At 50.8% G+C, this 15397-nt stretch overlaps 2 protein-coding genes across 3 annotated transcripts; one reads left to right on the top strand and one right to left on the bottom strand.

Moving 5' to 3' along the window:
• Window positions 1-1313: 1313 nt before the first annotated feature.
• Window positions 1314-9445, top strand: ccsapa (centriole, cilia and spindle-associated protein a). 2 transcript variants are annotated; one of them, XM_086212413.1, is made up of 4 exons: window positions 1314-1507; window positions 4407-4798; window positions 4972-5264; window positions 5472-5883. In XM_086212413.1, exons 2-4 carry the CDS (start codon window positions 4435-4437, stop codon window positions 5550-5552), a joined length of 738 nt encoding a protein of 245 aa, XP_086068539.1. In that variant the 5' UTR covers window positions 1314-1507; window positions 4407-4434; the 3' UTR covers window positions 5553-5883. The 2 variants fall into 2 exon arrangements, with proteins under 2 accessions (XP_086068539.1, XP_086068538.1); XM_086212412.1 differs by lacking the exon at window positions 5472-5883 and adding an exon at window positions 5891-9445 and having other exon boundaries at window positions 1320-1507.
• Window positions 8301-13359, bottom strand: cdc6 (cell division cycle 6 homolog (S. cerevisiae)). Its single transcript, XM_086212406.1, has 12 exons — window positions 13121-13359; window positions 11889-12178; window positions 11187-11438; window positions 10891-11090; window positions 10636-10784; window positions 10350-10456; window positions 10133-10272; window positions 9957-10057; window positions 9819-9877; window positions 9542-9720; window positions 9327-9467; window positions 8301-9172 (listed from the first exon to the last, which is right to left on the bottom strand). The coding sequence occupies exons 2-12, from the start codon at window positions 12163-12165 to the stop codon at window positions 9083-9085; spliced, it is 1695 nt and encodes a 564-aa protein (XP_086068532.1). The 5' UTR covers window positions 12166-12178; window positions 13121-13359; the 3' UTR covers window positions 8301-9082.
• Between the last annotated feature and the right edge of the window lie 2038 nt (window positions 13360-15397).

Consider the following 15397-nt stretch of genomic DNA (forward strand, 5'->3'; position numbering starts at 1 on the left):
AAAGGAGGAGAGACTGATGGACAGAGACAAAGACAGAATGGAGGAAGACAGAGAGACAGAAGGAGAGAGAGGGACAGAAAGAGAGAGAGAAAGGAGGAGAGACTGATGGACAGAGACAAAGACAGAGAATGGAGGAAGACAGAAGGAAAGAGAGGGACAGAGATAAAGAGGGAGAGAAAGGAGGAGAGACTGATGGACAGAGACAAAGACAGAATGGAGGAAGACAGAGAGACAGAAGGAGAGAGAGGGACAGAGATAAAGAGAGAGAGAAAGGAGGAGAGACTGATGGACAGAGACAAAGACAGAGAATGGAGGAAGACAGAGAGACAGAAGGAAAGAGGGACAGAGATAAAGAGAGAGAAAGGAGGAGAGACTGATGGACAGAGACAAAGACAGAGAATGGAAGAAGACAGAGAGGAGAGAGAGGGACAGAGATAAAGAGAGAGAGAAAGGAGGAGAGACTGATGGACAGAGACAAAGACAGAGTGGAGGAAGACAGAGAGACAGAAGGAGAGAGAGGGACAGATAAAGAGAGAGAGAAAGGAGGAGAGACTGATGGACAGAGACAAAGACAGAGAATGGAGGAAGACAGAGAGACAGAAGGAAAGAGAGGGACAGAGATAAAGAGAGAGAGAAAGGAGGAGAGACTGATGGACAGAGACAAAGAGAGAATGGAGGAAGACAGAGAGAAGGAGAGAGAGGGACGGAGATAAAGAGGGAGAGAAAGGAGGAGAGACTGATGGACAGAGACAAAGACAGAGAATGGAGGAAGACAGAGAGACAGAAGGAGAGAGAGGGACAGGGATAAAGAGAGAGAGAAAGGAGGAGAGACTGATGGACAGAGACAAAGACAGAGAATGGAGGAAGACAGAGAGACAGAAGGAGAGAGAGTGACAGAGATAAAGAGGGAGAGAAAGGAGGAGAGACTGATGGACAGAGACACAATGGAGGAAGACAGAGAGACAGAAGGAAAGAGAGGGACAGAGATAAAGAGAGAGAGAACGGAGGAGAGACTGATGGACAGAGACACAATGGAGGAAGACAGAGAGACAGAAGGAAAGAGGGACAGAGATAAAGAGAGAGAGACAGGAAGAGAGACTGATGAGCTCGCTCAGTTGTATGTTCCATGTTTTAAACCGGGCTGTCGAACATGGGACGTCTTTGCTTTGTTACCTTTGAACAACCTGCTCCTGAGGACCCTGGGGCCCCACGCCCGGGGTCCTCAGGAGCAGGGCTTCAATTTTGAAATTCACTTGTCGATGTTTTATTTTGAAGTCCAAGGCGGAAGTGGCGTGTCTTGGTCCTCGCCAGCTGGACTCAGACGCTACGGTGGTCGTCGCGTGAGCAGTGGGACCGCGGAGGTGAACCGGACGGTGGACAGAGGTCCAGTGAGTGGGAACCCTAACCCTCCGTGAACGAGCCTCACCGCAGCGGGGAGCGGGCAGCGGGCAGCGGGGAGCGACCCGCCGCCGTCAGCGCGCTCATCGCTGTCACCCTCCAGCGACAGGTTTGTCTCTCCGGTCGGATTCCGGTGAGAACCGTAGAACCCACCGAGCCCCTGTGCGGGATTAGACGCGCATGATGAGTGGGGCCTCGGCGGCGGTTGGCGGTGCCGCTCCGGTGCAGACCGGACATGAATAATTCATATTCTTTATTTCTACACAGATCGCGACGAAATGCAGGTGTGAAACACACCTGCTTCTACCGGGACGAGCCGTAGTAGTTCGTTACCGTCATTAACCTCAATCCCTCTTGGCTGTGTTTAATCTGTTGACAGCAGGTGGGCGGGGCCTGCAGGTAGCTCACGCTTGGCAGTGACGTCACCTGCAGGTCGTTTTCTCGCGCCTGCTCATGAAGGCGGAGGGTAACTCAGCGCGCCTCGGGACGCCACCAGGGCTCGAGCTTTTTCTCTGGTGCCATGACGGAGTTTCTGACTCGGGATGGTCGATCACGTGACGTCAGCATCAACAAACAAGCAAACAAAATGAAATCAATGTTGTTGCGGAAACGGCCTCATTTTATGTCTTGTCTGTGAGTTCCTGCTCGCTCGTCGTCAGACACCGGCGGGAGGCTGTGATGCTGCCTGGACTTCCGGTCTCAGTTCTTGAGTCCACATTTAAAAATCCTTTATTTGGTTTGAGAAGCACAAAGCCAGTGTTCCTGCTACCATCAGGTTGTTATAAGGCAGGATTGGCAGGGCAGCAGCGAAACCTTCCCACAATTCATGAATGTGGATCTCAGCTGCGCTACTCTGTCTGACCGTGTGACATCACTGACGGGTGAACCGTCTGAGACAGGAAGTCTTCGCCAGGAATGCAACGGTTAGCAATGCTAAGCTAACGTTAGCCTAGGAAGGAGCTACACCAGGGTCACATGACTTCAAGGTCACCACCACTAAGCTTCAGGCTTCTTGTGTTTCCTCCTGATGACCTTTAATGACCTCCATGACCTCTGTAGGCTCCTCTAGACTCTTGATAGCAACCCAGGTTTTTAAGACTCCACCACTCCAACATCCACCAGTCTGGTGTTACTGGTGGATCTGATGTAGACCTGAACCTCCAACATCCACCAGTCTGGTGTTTACTGGTGGATCTGATGTAGACCTGAACCTCCAACATCCACCAGGCTGGTGTTTACTGGTGGATCTGATGTAGACCTGAACCTCCAACACCCACCGGTCTGGTGTTTACTGGTGGATCTGATGTAGACCTGAACCTCCAACATCCACCAGGCTGGTGTTTACTGGTGGATCTGATGTAGACCTGAACCTCCAACACCCACCGGTCTGGTGTTTACTGGAGGATCTGATGTAGACCTGAACCTCCACCATCCACCGGTCTGGTGTTTACTGGTGGATCTGATGTAGACCTGAACCTCCACCATCTACCGGTCTGGTGTTTACTGGTGGATCTGATGTAGACCTGAACCTCCACCATCCACCGGTCTGGTGTTTACTGGTGGATCTGATGTAGAACTGAACCTCCACCATCCACCGGTCTGGTGTTTACTGGTGGATCTGATGTAGACCTGAACCTCCACCATCCACCGGTCTGGTGTTTACTGGTGGATCTGATGTAGACCTGAACCTCCACCATCCACCGGTCTGGTGTTTACTGGTGGATCTGATGTAGACCTGAACCTCCACCATCCACCGGTCTGGTGTTTACTGGTGGATCTGATGTAGAACTGAACCTCCACCATCCACCGGTCTGGTGTTTACTGGTGGATCTGATGTAGAACTGAACCTCCAACACCCACCGGTCTGGTGTTTACTGGTGGATCTGATGTAGAACTGAACCTCCAACACCCACCAGTCTGGTGTTTACTGGTGGATCTGATGTAGACCTGAACCTCCACCATCCACCGGTCTGGTGTTTACTGGTGGATCTGATGTAGAACTGAACCTCCACCATCCACCAGTCTGGTGTTACTGGTGGATCTGATGTAGACCTGAACCTCCACCATCCACCGGTCTGGTGTTTACTGGTGGATCTGATGTAGACCTGAACCTCCACCATCTACCGGTCTGGTGTTTACTGGTGGATCTGATGTAGACCTGAACCTCCACCATCCACCGGTCTGGTGTTTACTGGTGGATCTGATGTAGAACTGAACCTCCACCATCCACCGGTCTGGTGTTTACTGGTGGATCTGATGTAGACCTGAACCTCCACCATCCACCGGTCTGGTGTTTACTGGTGGATCTGATGTAGACCTGAACCTCCACCATCCACCGGTCTGGTGTTTACTGGTGGATCTGATGTAGAACTGAACCTCCAACACCCACCAGTCTGGTGTTTACTGGTGGATCTGATGTAGAACTGAACCTCCAACATCCACCGGTCTGGTGTTTACTGGTGGATCTGATGTAGAACTGAACCTCCACCATCCACCGGTCTGGTGTTTACTGGTGGATCTGATGTAGACCTGAACCTCCACCATCCACCGGTCTGGTGTTTACTGGTGGATCTGATGTAGAACTGAACCTCCACCATCCACCGGTCTGGTGTTTACTGGTGGATCTGATGTAGACCTGAACCTCCACCATCCACCGGTCTGGTGTTTACTGGTGGATCTGATGTAGGCCTGAACCTGCTGGTATCTTCAGCTGCTGGGAACCAAACACCTGATCTCCAGTGGTTCTCTGACCTTGTGACCAGGGAACCAGATGTTCTACCAGTTGTAGATCCACTGTGGGATCCATGACCTCATCATGTGGTCCTGGTGATCTCCACTATCTCACCATCATGAAGGTCTGTCCATCACTTTTGGCGATCCTGCTTCCAAACCCACGCAGGTGGTCACATGACCTCTGTCACAGAGACGATAAATCAAACTGTGTGTGTGTGTAAGTGTGGGGGGGTGATCTTCTCCTCCTAAGTTGTGGTTCTGTTGCTCCTCCCCAGTGATCGGGAGCCTGCAGGTACCGGCATCATGGTGACCAAGAAAATCCGTACTGAGTACATGAAGAAATTCCGGGATCCCAGATGGGAGACGTTCTCCAAATGCTACGAGGACTCGCTGAAGTACCGTCTGACCCGGCGGGTAATGGAACATTCCCACAAGCCCTGGTTCTGGGAGGGCTGGGACAGCGGGTCCAACTCCAGCGGCTGGTCCACGCCGAGGCTAACCAGGAACAGAGTCGCTCCTCTGTCCGGGCTGCCGCCGCCGTCCTCGGAAGTCCAGCAGAAGTTACTGGGGCTGAGGTTGAGTTCCGGTCCCAGATCATCGGTGCAAGATGGCGAGAATGAGGTGGTGGCCCTGGAGGCAGCACTCCCAGACACCGCAGCGCCCACAGGTGAGCAAACGTCTACCTCCATGTTGGGACGGCTCAGTACTGATACCATATCTGGTACCGGTCCGCTCATGTGTCTCATCTGTTAACTGATTGACCCTCAGCGAGCTAACCAATCAGGCTACGAGCAGAGAAGTGATCAGGTCATAAGTCTGACCTGCTGGTCATCCCCATAGAAAATGGCGTGACGGAAGCCGGCGGAGGCTCAGATGAGCTGCCGACAGACAACGAGCCGGTTGACTCACCATCTTCTGACGGGGAGCCAGTGAACCTGGTTCCGAAACGCAGAGACCGCCGCCGTACCTCTCGTTCTGAGCCAGGACACCAGCAGAGCAGCATCGATGACAAACCGCCACTTGCCCGCAAACCACAGAGAGCAAAGAGCCAACCGCCATGCAGCACCAAAGAGGAGAAGCGCTGGTCGTCAGGACGACTGGACTGGACGGAGGTCAAGAAGACGCCGAATGACGTAAGTTTTTGTCACCGATTTACGTTTAAACCCAACCCTTGATCACGATGATGATGCAGGAAGTGGCAGTTATGTGCTTTGAGGTGGTTGTTAGTTTGAATTCCTAACCTTCAAGCAGGAAATGACACGCTGACAGGGCGGAGCCAGCCGTGAGTCACGATCTGCTTTCATCTCTTTTATTGAATCATTGTCCTTCTTTGTATTTAGTTGGTGATCATCAAGCTGTCAAGCACAAAACACCAAAAGAAGAATTCATATTCCAACTGTGGTTCTGTCACCGTTCTGTGACTTGGAGCCCTGCCAGGCCGACTCACCACGGCTTCTGATATCCATCCGCCACTGAATATAGGGCCCAACAAAGGCACCATATTTTCCTATTCGTGCAGTTGTTCAGTTTGAGCTTCACTGTCTTTACTGGTGCTTAAGTTTTTAGTGGAACCGATGTGCTTCAGGCTGGGGGGCTTTAGGGGGGACGGACCAACACCTCGTAGTCTTTGATGGGAAGGTGATTCGCTGGAGGTAAAGGAGGACACGGAGCAGTTCGGCCTCACGACACCTGAGACTCTCACAGCATCAATAATAAAACAGATTGCTTTTCTGTCCTGCGTTCTCTGGTTCCCCCTCAGAGCCACACCTCCGACGCCTGCGTTCAGACCCACCGCAGCTCCACGAAGCGCTGCTCCAACCCAGACCGCCGGCGGGCCCGCTCAGCTGACCCGGACAAGATCCGGCATTCCCAGCTGGCTGTGGTGGATGACCGCTGGATGACAGAGTACATGCGCTGCTTCTCCGCCCGGCTGAGGTAGAAGCAGGTTCCACAGGCGCCCTGAGAACACGTTTGTTCACAGGGAACGTGCAGCAAGAGGAGGCGGGCCGAACCACCACGTCCTCGCTGCCGTCTGGTTTCTGGACCAATCAGTCAAACCTCAACATTCAGTTTAGAGAAGACACACATCTCCTTGTCCCCTCAGTCGAGTCAAATACTACAGTACCCAGAAGCCTCAGCAGCTGTGATTGGCAGGGGAGCCCTTTCGTTTAAAAAGCCTCAATATCTGTTAGGAATAAAATCATTCGTAATTAAGTCATCCATGAATAATAAAGGAAAATATTCACCAGACTTCAAAAGTAAAAGAAAGGAACCTGCCAGGAAGTCTCTGACTGCGTTAGCTTAGCACAACAAATGGACCGTTAGCTCCTTCAGGGACTCACGTCTCGTCCAAACAGTTTTCAGGAAGCTTTTTTTTTGTCCTTCCTATGAGTAGATTTTATATTTACTGCAGTGTTTGAAGTACTTAGACTTGCCTGAATACTACTATGATCTATGCAAAAACAGAATATTTCAAATAAATTAGTTTGAGCTTTCAAGCCTGCCCACGCTGCGGCGTGTGACTGGAGACGGTGAAAGCAGGGCGTCCAGCTCAGGCTGCTGAAGCTGAGGACACTGAAAGAACCTCTGCTCCTGGAGGTCTTCAGTCTGCCGCCGTCCAGGAGTTGGCGTCGGCTGACAGAATATTCTGAATGTCTCAACTCTGATTTCAGCAGGGAAGCATTGACTTTTTTTTTTTTTTATCTCCCGGTGTTTTCAGACTGACACCTGTTCCAGTTTATTGATTTCAACTTTTCATGAAGTGCAGTTTAACTTCTGCTCCGACCTCGCGTGGACTGAGTTCTCTCGGTGGCGCGGCAGCTCCTGGTTTCTGTTGACGCCCTACAGAAAGATTCCGTCCTGCCAAGTTGCTGTGCTGAAAGTTGAGTCTCCACTCAAACTGACAGAACAAAGGAAACCAAATAAATTGAGCAGCGTGATGTCGGTGCGACACGATAAACAGGAACTGTGCTTTAATCATCATCGCCATGGAAACGCTGGTTTGTCTCGAGACGGTTAAAAGTCACGTGAATGTGAAACTCACCCAATTTTAGTTCCACTGCCCACCGACCCACCAGAGCAGCCCAGGACCCGGCCCAGCTCGGCTGAGGCTCTTGGAGATTCACCGCATTTCTGGTTTTGAACGTTCATGTCAAAGTTGCTAACGTTTGTCCAACAGGCTTCCGCTTCATTGAAGAAAGCAAATTTCCAGCAGTGAAATGAAGCGAAGCCTCCAGAACACCGTCCTCATAAAATGACCAGGAAGAGGCGTCGCCTCCCGGGTCTGAGACACCTCGGTTCACCAGGACCGCGAGCGTTTCTGTCGACGTTGGCAAGGTCATGAACTCAGAGGAGAGATGGCGACGGCACCCCTGAGGGCCCAACAACCAGGACGTGTGTGTGTGTGTGTGAGAACTAACAGCAGCTGATTCTTGTCACTCTGAATGTTGGCGGTCGTTTACATCCGTCTGACATCATCGTTCAGGTACATTTGAATACGGCGCCTGAACCCCAGGATTTCACTCAGCTGGGAACAAAAATTCTGGCAAAGTTCAACTTTTTGAAAACTTCTCTCACGGAACTTGAATTCAAGCTGCCAGCTTTGTTGGAACTGGATAGGAAACGTCAGCGTGTCACCTTTCCTCTGCTCGACTGAATTTGTCAGAAGGGTTTTTTCAGACCTACCACGAACAAAGAAACAAGACTGGTTTTATTCACCTGGAGGGTTGAGGTCAAAGGTCACGGGCGGCGTGTCCGACCCCAAGCTGCAGTGAAATCTTTGAGGCTCTCAGACTTTCGTCGTGCGTCACCACGTTTGGGTTTTTTGTCTGATTTGTAATCAGAAGCGATACAAAGATGGTCGCCTCTGGTTTCAGCTTTGATGTGAAGAATATTTGAATAAAAGTTTTAGTTTTGAAGTTGGAACTCTGGTGACGTCACGTTTGTTTACACAACAGAGACAGAGTTCCCTTTGATGCGTGAAGCTGCCGGCGGCGTCCAGCTCACGTTTCCCTCAATCCGTCATTAAGTAGTTGAGGAATTCAACCGAAGGAGGAACGCTGACGAGAGGGAGGGTTGAGGGTTCAATTCCCACAAAGCTTCTGATCCATCACTGCTCAGTTCCAGCACGGCGCTCATCCTTTCTGGTTGACTTTTTTTCAGTTTGACACAAACGGGGGAAACTCACAGTGAAGCTGAATTTATTTAAAATCAGAACGGTCGAATCATGAACTCAGAGTTCAATGCATTGGAAGAGAAAACCGAGTTGGTAGCGGCGCCGTACTGATGAACCCGTCATCGTCCATCTCGACCCGGTGCCTGCGGCGCTGAGGGGAGGCGGTGGGTTAGCTGTTTTTTGCAGGTCACCGTGTTTCCTCAACATCTTCCTTCGGACACCCAGACCACCGGCGCGGTGACGGACCCTGAACCGTTCACCCTGGGAACCAAGTCAGCCACTCAGGCCACAGGTGCAGTGGTTTGTGGGGGGGCGTGAGCCGGCAGCTGCGAGGCTTCAGGACAAACCTCATCCTGGCGGTTTGGCACAAGTACTTGAAGGTTGTGATGCGTCCATTTGCTGCATCTCACTCACAAAACTGCAAAACCTCAAGTTGTTTGATTACGCTAAACCGCGTGTAGCCTGCCAGAACCCGATAATCCCAGATCCAGCCCTGGCTGGGCCGGCACCGGAGGTTCCGAGGGGCCTCAGCAGGCCTGAGCTGGTCGAGTGAACGAACCGGATTAAAACGTCTGTACATTCGTTTATTTACAGCATAAAAAAAAAGAAAAAGAAAAGTTGCTTCAAAACATCCGAGAAGCGCCGTGACATCAGAGGTGATGCAGCGTCACGTCTGCACAGAAGTCCGACATCCTCAGAGAATCCCAGCAAAACCAGAAAAATGCTGACATTCCTAAACTGACTTGAAAATTAAAAACACAAAAACCTGACTTGAGATCAGGGGAGTCCAGCTGCCAGGATGCTGCCCAGCAGCGTTCGATCCTTCAGGGCGTTTTCAACGTCCTTCTCCTCGATCTTCAGACAAACCTGCAAGAGAACCACGTGATCAGCACCGCCTCATACCAGACTGCTAGTTAGCTTAGCACAACGGCTGGTAGTGGGTGGGTAGTGTTAGCATCAGCTAGTTCAGGTCCGAGCTAGCTAGCTTAGCAAAAGAGGAATACGTGACAAGTGTTTGTACCTTTGTGAGACGAGCTTCTTTAGCTTTCTTCAGAGCGAAGATCCCTCGACTCTCCAACAGACTGCAGAGCGACAGACACTCGCCCTGCCCGACTCCGCCCACCTGCCTCTGATCACAAAGGCGGCTGTAAACCTCGTGGAGCTGAAACGACGAGGGTGTGACCTCATTAGACATCAACAGGTTCCTACGTGTGCGAGACTGAAGCGGCACCTCACCTTTCCCAGGATGACCTCTTTGCTCTTGGCGCTGCGGACGAGCAGCAGCAGGCAGCAGACCAGCAGCTTCTGCTGCAGGGGGAAAGTCTCTCCCTCAGGGCCGCCGCACGGAGACGCCATACGGTCGCCGTACACCTCCGACAACACCCGCGCCACCTGAGGAAGGCCCACCTTAGACGCTGCAGTGCAAACACAATCAGATCCACACATTTGTGACGACGTGGAAACAAGCCTCAGAGGAAAACCATGATCAGCGGCGATGACATCAGCAACTCACCGGTTGCTTGATCAGCTGATTTCTTTCTCCCATCAGACTCCACGACCTCCACCGCTCGTCTACACACACGGACACAGAAACAGCAGTTTTAGCTGAGGAAGAATGGAAATGTTAACTTGAGTGGCAGGAAACTTCTACCTGCAGATGTCCAGAGCTTTCCTGGCGTCTCCCGACACTGCCGACACCTTCCTGGCGCAGAACTGCACCGCCGTGGCATCCAGGATGTCGTCATCTGATGCCTGAGACACAAAAATAGCCACGAACATGAGCTGCATCACTACTGTTGAAATCTAGGCAAGAGGGTCTGTGTTTACCTGTGCGAGTCTATCCTGGACGATGGCAGCAAGCTCCTGGCGACTGTAGGGTGGGAAGTGGAGCAGCAGGGGGCGAAAGTGAGGCCGGGCCTGCAGCCTGGGGAGGATCCGGTCGGTTAGATCCAGAGCGTTGGCGATGCCTGAGAAACCACCGTGACAAATGAATAAGGAAAGAACTCAGGTCCAAGATGCCGAGAAGACGTCCTGACGTCCTTACCAACGAGGCAGAGGCGGGACTCCGGCAGGTACGGCCACTCAAAGATGGTGTAGAGGACGTCCTGAGCTTTGCTGTCCAGCTGGTCCATCTCATCCAGAACCAGAAGCCTGAAGACACATGAGACACTCAGACGGTGGCGTCCACCATTGCGCCGGTGTGTCTTATCAAGATATTTATTCTGAGCTATTTTGATCAGATTAGGGAAACATCAATAACTGAAGCCACAAACAGGACCAGAATTCCTGGGCGGTTCTAAAATGCTCGGTAGAGTCAAGGCACCACTCACACAGGGGGCCCCGGGGCCGTCAGGAGCCTCTGCAGGCCTTTCTGCCCGCCGGACGCCTGCAGCTTTTTGGCCAGCAGAGGGAAGATGGCGTGGGAGCTCCGCAGACTCATGCAGTTGACCACTAGTGTCTGTATGGACGCCAACTCGGCCTGATGACACATGACGCCACCACGTTAAGAATGAAGCAGCTGATAGGTTCACCCCCTGACCTCTGTAGGAGGGAACCTGCGCCCCTCACCAGGTGTCACTACTCACCTTCATCTCCTGCAGAACACAACTGAAGCACGCCGTCTTGCCGGTTCCTGGCGCTCCAGAAATGTAGAGGCTGCCGGGGAGACGCCGCAGAACTTTCTCCTCCAGGAAGGAGCGAATGGACGCTCGCTCCGCCTCCCTGGACAGCAGCCGCTCGGGGATGGCGGTGTGTAGCGCCTGCTTCACGCTCTGAAATCTGGACCCTGGAAGAGGCCAAAGAATTTCACGTTCACCCTCCAGTTCATCAGTTCAGCTCCAGAACCAGGCCAACCCGCGAGCCGAGGAAACCATCAGCTTACTTTCTGCAAACAGCCGCACCACTGCTGGGTTCTTCTCGCGGGGCCGCATGGGACTCCTGGTGGGTGTGTCCTGCCTGCGTGAGGATGGCTTGGTGGTGGGGGAGATAGCCTGCTGTGGCGAGGACGGGGTCTGAGCTGCTACTGGCGAGTTTTCATCGTGGATGAGTTTTCGTGGGAAAGCCAGAGAAGGTTTGCTCTGCTTGTGTGGTGAAGCCAGCAGGGCGGAGTCCAGGTTCTGGCTGTTGTCGTCCACTAGAGACAGAACATGGCGATGAGGACCTGACATCTGGCACGTTGTTTTTCGCAGAGACAAAAATCAAAAATGGTTTTGTTTGATGAGGAGTCTCAGGAGGGGATCTCTTTATTCTCAGCCACGAACGCTACTAGCAACGCAGTCAGAGACGCCCCCCCCATACAGAACACGACACACCTGTTTATATTGTAGTCAGGCTGTGTGTGTGTGTGTGAGACGTGGTGGACTTTACACTTCAAGGACCAGAGAGGAATGGGACACTCCCCCATGCCACTGATCTGGGACCTTGGCGTCTCTGCATCATGTGTTTGTGTGGGGACTCCTGTCTTTGTTGGGGGGCCGACATGTTTCAGTCATAGCCATGAGACTTAACTCTCACTATCCTACAGTCAGGCTTCATGTCAGCTGAGCGTTCGTTAGCCATCGCCCTGAGGCGCGGGGGATCTCACCTGCACGTTTCCGGGGGCTGAGGGGAAGCCTTGCAGGAGGGTCCAGAGACGAGGGTGGGGGCTGGGCCACGTCACGTCTGGGTGAGAGGGGGGTGGGTCCTCCAGGGAACTGTGGACCAACCTGGGTCGAGGATGTGGCAAGACGTTGCTGCTCAGGTCTGGATGGTGGACTCTTTCCCAGCTGGACCATCTTAGAGCGAGACGGCGCCCTGCAGGATTTGCGGCGGGGGAACTGCAGCGTGGGCTGAGCCCCGACATGGGCGCGAGTGCTGGGCATCTTAACCTTTGACCTGGAGCACAGAGAACGGGGTTGACAAGTGGAGGTGATTTGCATCAGAAAGGAGTAGAAGCTGCCGGTCACTCGACGGGGATCCGCCTCATCGCGTAGTTGCTGGCGCTCAGAACGTGGAGCTACAGTACCGGGCCGGACCGGACCGGTTCCATGTACTTCAAATGAACCCTCTACACAATTCTTGAATGAATCGACAACCTTAAACTAAAAGACTGAGACCAGGTCCTCTACCGCCAATAATAATAATAATAATAATAATAATTAGTAATAATTATGAATATTCGTTCATTTACTTCTGCTACCAGCGGCTTTTTAAACAATATTTAATCGCGGTTTCACATCCCGGACACTTCCCGGTACCAGTGACCGGTGACCAGAGCGAAACCCCGCACCAGTGAACGACAGGAAGACAATCACGCAAAACCCGCAGCGAGGCGCCGGCACCTCCCCCTCCTCCGGACATCCCAGGGGAGGTTTCCCCTGAGAGAAGCTCGTCCCTCCAACAACCGCGAGTCTGTCCAATGCAGGGCTGATGCGTTCCCAAGAGAGCGACCAATCCATCACCGATCGATCAATCAATCACTGATCGATTAGAATTTACAGCCAGGATACGGAGGATTCGTACCCACCACCTGGGGGAGGTCCCGGCCACTGCCGCCGGAACCGACGTCTGTTCCACGTTCAGTTGTAACCGGAACAACGAACGCGGGGGTCGAATGGCGCCAAGACGCGCGACGACAAAACAACAAGAAAACCCTAACACAACCCCGCCAGAACCAATAGAACCGGAAGCAGAACCCCGTCACACGACTGCTCATCTGGACCGAAACACCTCGACGGAGAAGCAGAAACGCGACAAACGAGCAAAGACGCGGCGGAAGCAGCCGGAAACGAAATAATTCACGTTAAAACTCAAATTAAGAGCGGGTGGAGACGTTACCTCGGTCAGCGAGGAGCGAGCGGAGCCGGGGCCGAGTTCTTCTGCTGCGGGGCGCCGGGGCCGAGTTCTTCTGCTGCGGGGCGCCGGAGCCGAGTTCTTCTGCTGCGGGGCGCCGGGGCCGAGTTCTTCTGCTGCGGGGCGCCGGGGCCGAGTTCTTCTGCTGCGGGGCGCCGGGGCCTCACTGCTCTCCTTCTGCTCCTATCAATCCAAATTTGCGCCAAATCTGGTCCGAACCGCCCGCTGATCAGCTGACCCGCAGCTGCTCTCTGATTGGCCCACACCAGCTCGGCAACAGCTGGTCCTCCAGCTCATTGGCTCAGCCTCAGAAGCGGATGTGACGACAACTTTAAAAGTTCACAAGCGTCGTGTGGCGGGAGATCCCGCTTATCTCAGTTTGGCGGAATATTTTTCCCGGGTTATGTGACGCAGCTCGATACGCCAGTAGACGAAAAATGACGTCATCTGCATTTGCCCCATGGATTTAATGAAGTCATCTTGTGCTAAAACTCACGTGTTCATCTTTTTGTGACTGAAATATTTAACGTGAACATGGATGTGGTCCTCTGTTCATCCCTCCATCCATCCATCCCTCCATCCATCATCCATCCCTCCATCCCTCCATGTTCTCCCTCTCCTCCTGTTCAGGGTGGTGGGGGTGGAGCCTATCCCAGCAGCCTTCCCCCTGGACAGGTCACCAGTCCATGGCAGGGCTTTCATTCATTCATAAACGCATATTTATACACACGTGTACATAAACGCATTTATACACACGTGTACATAAACGCATTTATACACACGTGTACATAAACGCATTTATACACACGTGTACATAAACGCATTTATACACACGTGTACATAAACGCATTTATACACACGTGTACATAAACGCATTTATACACACGTGTACATAAACGCATTTATACACACGTGTACATAAACGCATTTATACACACGTGTACATAAACGCATTTATACACACGTGTACATAAACGCATTTATACACACGTGTACATAAACGCATTTATACACACGTGTACATAAACGCATTTATACACACGTGTACATAAACGCATTTATACACACGTGTACATAAACGCATTTATACACACGTGTACATAAACGCATTTATACACACGTGTACATAAACGCATTTATACACACGTGTACATAAACGCATTTATACACACGTGTACATAAACGCATTTATACACACGTGTACATAAACGCATTTATACACACGTGTACATAAACGCATTTATACACACGTGTACATAAACGCATATTTATACACACGTGTACATAAACACATTTATACACACGTGTACATAAACACATTTATACACACGTGTTCATAAACGCATTTATACACACGTGTACATAAACGCATTTATACACACGTGTACATAAACGCATTTATACACACGTGTACATAAACGCATTTATACACACGTGTACATAAACGCATTTATACACACGTGTACATAAACGCATTTATACACACGTGTACATAAACGCATATTTATACACACGTGTACATAAACACATTTATACACACGTGTACATAAACACATTTATACACACGTGTACATAAACACATTTATACACACGTGTACATAAACACATTTATACACACGTGTACATAAACATTTATACACACGTGTACATAAACATTTATACACACGTGTACATAAACATTTATACACACGTGTACATAAACATTTATACACACGTGTACATAAACATTTATACACGTGTACATAAACACATTTATACACACGTGTACATAAACACATTTATACACACGTGTACATAAACGCATATTTATACACACGTGTACATAAACGCATATTTATACACACGTGTACATAAACACATTTATACACACGTGTACATAAACACATTTATACACACGTGTACATAAACACATTTATACACACGTGTACATAAACACATATTTATACACACGTGTACATAAACACATTTATACACACGTGTACATAAACGCATATTTATACACACGTGTACATAAACGCATATTTATACACACGTGTACATAAACACATTTATACACACGTGTACATAAACACATTTATACACACGTGTACATAAACACATTTATACACACGTGTACATAAACGCATATTTATACACACGTGTACATAAACACATTTATACACACGTGTACATAAACACATTTATACACACGTGTACATAAACACATTTATACACACGTGTACATAAACACATATTTATACACACGTGTACATAAACACATAT

The sequence above is a fragment of the Aulostomus chinensis genome, chromosome 8 (assembly GCF_037954235.1).
Source record: "Aulostomus chinensis isolate RoL2024-O1b breed Wild chromosome 8, RoL_Achi_v1.0, whole genome shotgun sequence".
Taxonomy (NCBI): Eukaryota; Metazoa; Chordata; class Actinopteri; order Syngnathiformes; family Aulostomidae; genus Aulostomus; species Aulostomus chinensis.